At 48.1% G+C, this 4,647-nt stretch overlaps 1 protein-coding gene across 1 annotated transcript; it reads left to right on the top strand.

Moving 5' to 3' along the window:
* Positions 1-458: 458 nt before the first annotated feature.
* LOC116853116 lies at positions 459-4,424 on the top strand. The gene has a single exon (XM_032833995.1). The coding sequence runs from the start codon at positions 459-461 to the stop codon at positions 4,422-4,424; it is 3,966 nt and encodes a 1,321-aa protein (XP_032689886.1).
* Positions 4,425-4,647: the final 223 nt, after the last annotated feature.

Raw genomic sequence — 4,647 nt, 5'->3', positions numbered from 1 at the left:
TACGACCAAGTCAGAGGGCCCCGAGCTTGGCAAGACAACGCGCCTCGCCCCTCTCAAAACCCGTACAACTCCCCGCCACCCCGGGACAGCGCCTCTGCCTGGTGCCGCTACTGCAAGAACGCAGGGCACGAAATAGAAGAGTGCCGTAAGCGCCAGTACAATAACTCGCGACGGGACCAGGGAAACGCCCTACACCCCTCGGGAAACCGGGACGCACCCCGAGCGGGCCCTCCTCAGACGCCCAAAAGCCCGGTTCGCGCGATAGGAACAGCGGAACCAGCAAATACCGAGTCGCAGTCCTAAATCCTCGCGACTTCTCACACGCGCCCTCGGTCCGATTCAAGGCTGAAGGACTGAAAGAAGCCACACTATTCATGGTCGACACCGGGGCCGCGCCTAACTTAATTAAACAATCAAAAATCGACTCATTCGACGCGATTAATCAACGCGACCAAATCATGCTGAAAGGCATCACATCGGGCAGTATCCCAACACTAGGGTCCGTTAGCGTAACCCACATGGGATTCCCGATAAAACTCCATGTCGTGAGCGACGATTTTCCAATCCCACAGGAAGGCATCCTAGGAACCGCCTTTCTAAGCGACGCTGGTTCAATTGATTTCAAAAGACAAGTCCTCATCTGGCAAGGGATACCGATACCCCTACTTAACGAAACGACAGTCTCAATCCCCGCAAGAACGCGCGGTATCTTGCCATTGAAAATTCTAAATTCGTATATTAAAGAAGGCTACGTACCTCGCCTACCGCTCCGAGGAGACGTTTTTGCAGGAGACGCCGTCGTCTCAAACTGCAACGGGGTAGCATACATGCGAATCGTCAATACGGGTGAAACTGACCTCAAAATTCCAATTCCAACGATAGAATTAGAAGAATTCGACATCGTTTCAAAGAGACCTCGCGCTTCGCTTACGCCGAAACCTAAGGGCATACCGGCCGCCGGCGAAAAGACCGCCTGTATAAACAAACCCACCCTAGGGACGGGTAAAGCTACACGGGCGATCGAAACAAAGGACACTTTTGACCTGCAAACACCCGCACGCCTAGGCGAAAAGGGCGATAACAGACAAATGTGTTTCCACGTGTCCCATTCCTCGGGCAACGAAGAGGCCCATTTCTTAGCGCAGAAACGTCAAAAGTACGAAGAGTTAAAAACCTTCCTGCGCCTCGAGCATCTGAATAACTTGGAAGCTGACCACGTAGGGAAAATCCTTAGAAATCATAGCGACATTTTCCGTTTACCAAACGAAAGGTTAGGATTTACGAACGCGACCCGACACAAAATAACCACAACTAACGAAATACCCATAAACACAAAGCAATACCGATTCCCGCCGATTCACAAGGAAGAAATCAATAAACAAGTACAAGACCTCCTAGACAACGGAGTAATAGAACCTTCTAATTCACCTTATAATTCTCCCTTGTGGATTGTGCCCAAAAAACCGGACTCCAAAGGAAACAAAAGGTGGCGGATGGTAATCGACTACCGCGCACTAAACGAGAAGACAATAGGCGAGGCTTATCCGCTCCCTAACATAACGGAGATCTCAGACCAGCTTGGCAGCGCTAAATATTTCAGCGTATTCGACTTGACATCTGGCTTCCACCAGATCGAAATGGACAAATTGGATGCACACAAAACCGCTTTTTCGACTCCGCATGGTCACTATCAATTCAGTAGGATGCCTTTCGGTCTAAAAAACGCGCCAGCCACGTTCCAGCGATTGATGGACCAAATCCTCACAGGGCTGCAGGGCACCGAATTGTTTGTTTATCTCGACGATATAGTCTTATACGCTAGTTCACTCGAGGAGCACTCCGCTAAATTTACAAAATTAGCCGAAAAATTACGCGCCGCCAATCTCAAACTCCAACCCGACAAGTGCGAGTTCTTACGCAAAGAAGTCTCGTATCTCGGTCATATAATAGGAAAAACGGGAGTAAAACCGGACCCAAAGAAAATCGAAGCAGTGAAAAACTTCCCTCGACCGGCAAACTCGAAGAACGTGAAACAGTTCCTAGGCCTATCGGGATACTACAGGCGTTTTATACCAAACTTCTCGAAAATCGCGAAGCCTCTGACGAACTTGCTAAAAAAGGACGCCACGTTCGAGTGGAAACATGCCCAGGAACAATCTTTCGCTTCCTTGCGATACGCCCTATGTACAGATCCAATCCTACAGTACCCCGACTTTACTAGACCCTTCGTAATCACAACAGATGCGTCGGGTTACGCAATAGGAGGAATCTTAAGCCAAGGGGAGATAGGCAAAGATCTCCCGATAGCATACGCGTCACGTTTACTAAATTCAGCCGAACAAAATTACTCAACAATAGAGAAAGAACTCCTAGCAATCGTTTATAGCGTCCAGCATTTCCGTCCATACCTATACGGCCGACAGTTCAAACTCGTCACGGACCACAGACCGTTAGTATGGCTGCATTCCGTAAAAGATCCGAGCTCGCGATTATTTAGATGGAGGCTCAAATTGCTAGAGTACGAGTATGAAGTGGTGTACAAAGGCGGCAAAATCAACGGAAACGCCGATGCACTATCCCGAAACCCCCCACGCGCCAACCTATTCCCCCTTACAGCAAATACCGAATCCTCGGACTCCGACGAATCCTTATTCTCGACACGCGTCCGCAGCACAAACCTACCTAACCCAGAGATTACCGACATAAGCAACGGTGACCCAGACCATGAGAGCACGAACCCAAACATTCCGAACGACGAGGAAACGGACCAAAGCGATGTGACCAGCACGACAGACAGCACAGACAGCTCCGACTCTACCATTTTCGAACGAATCAACGAACCCTACCAGTTCGGAATCGGCAACATACACGAAATCAAGGATAACTTCCTGACAAGGAAGGACCATAGAGCCATCTTTGTCACCCAAAAGGGCGACCCCTGCGACCAAGGGGCTAAGATGTTGAGGGATAATAACTTGCTGCCGCCATTACCACCCGACACTATGTTGGGCAGGGCACGTGTCATCCCCGGAAGAGGCTCACCTACGATCCTTCTGGTGATCAAGGAGCGAACAACCACCCAAATCGACATCGAGATTCTGCAGAAGGCCATACAATGCCTGAAGAACGTATGCATGGAACTTAACCTAGCGTCAATATCCATGTGCAAAGGCAATATAGAAGACATCCCTTCCCCTATGGTAGAGAACCTGATTAAATCCAACTTCGAAGGTATCACGACAAAGATCCTTCTCTGTACCAATAAGGTCCAAATTCCTCCACTCCCCGACAGACGGAGGATCATCGAGGAAAACCACGCCAGCACAATAGGCGGTCACAAAGGAATCACCAAAACATACCTCAGGATAAAAGGAAAGTACCAATGGCCAAACCTAAAAACAGACGTGCAAACCTACATAAGGAATTGCCGTAACTGTCAGCTAAAGAACTTGGTCAGGGTAAAAACAAGACAACCGATGGTATTAACAGACACCCCCAAGGAGGCATTCGAGAAAATTTCAATGGACATCATGGGTCCCTTACCTACCACCTCCTCCGGAAATTCATATATTCTAACCATCCAGGACCTCCTAACGAAGTATTCCTTGGCAATCCCACTAAAACAGGCAACTGCCATCGATATCGCCGAAGCTTTTGTAAACAATTTCATATGTACGTACGGAACCCCCCGAATCATCCTAACAGACCAGGGTTCCCACTTTATTAACAGCTTAATGAAGGCCATTTCAAAGAAATTTAAAATCAAGCAATGTAGGACGACCGCGTACTACCCGCAATCAAACGGATCGGTGGAACGCAGCCATCACGTTCTGTGGGAATACCTAAAACAGTACACTAACCAAAAGGAAGAATGGGACGAGTTTATAACACTTGCGATGTTCTCCTACAACACTAGCGTGCACGAAAGCACTAACTACACACCACACGAGTTAGTCTTCGGGAAAATCGCTAGGACCCCCTCGGATAACCCCCCTTTGGAAAACAATATTAACGACACCTATAACGAATATCTAATCAACCTATTTAATCGTATCCGAACCACGCAGGAAATAGCGAGAAATAACCTGAAAATTTCTAAGGTTAGAAGCAAACTCTACTACGATCAACGCGCTAACCCCCAAATCTTTCAAGTAAACGATAGGGTATACCTGCTTAAGGAACCTAGTAAGGGTAAACTGGGAGACCAATACACAGGCCCTTATGAAATAATTAAGGTACTAGATAATAATAATGTAAAAATTAAGTTAAGCGATACACGAAATAGGATAGTCCATAGCAATAAGCTGCGTATAGATAAGGCCCAGCACCCCTCCAGACGGAATACCCCCACCACAATACCAGGCCCCTCCACCAGCATCGGAAACGCACGGCTGGAAAACACCAGGGATCACTGTACAGAATAACACGAGCAGAGCAACGACATGCATCGCCTCAAAAGCCTCATCACTCTCCTCGCCTTCACCATATGGCCCCAACCCGGGACATCGCTCACCGGATACGATTGCGGAGGCGAGAATCTAAACATTACGTCGCTCTCACTGAAGGACATTGCGGAATGTAACATCGATATAATGGAGCCAAAGACTGAGGAAATATACTTACAGCTGATGCAATTTAACGACTTCT

This window comes from Odontomachus brunneus, unplaced genomic scaffold, assembly GCF_010583005.1.
Source record: "Odontomachus brunneus isolate Ranch 3 - 2012 unplaced genomic scaffold, Obru_v1 Obru_scaffold_278, whole genome shotgun sequence".
Taxonomy (NCBI): domain Eukaryota; kingdom Metazoa; phylum Arthropoda; class Insecta; order Hymenoptera; family Formicidae; genus Odontomachus; species Odontomachus brunneus.
Note: the sequence above shows the minus strand (reverse complement) of the source record. Positions and strands in the feature narration are given on the sequence as shown.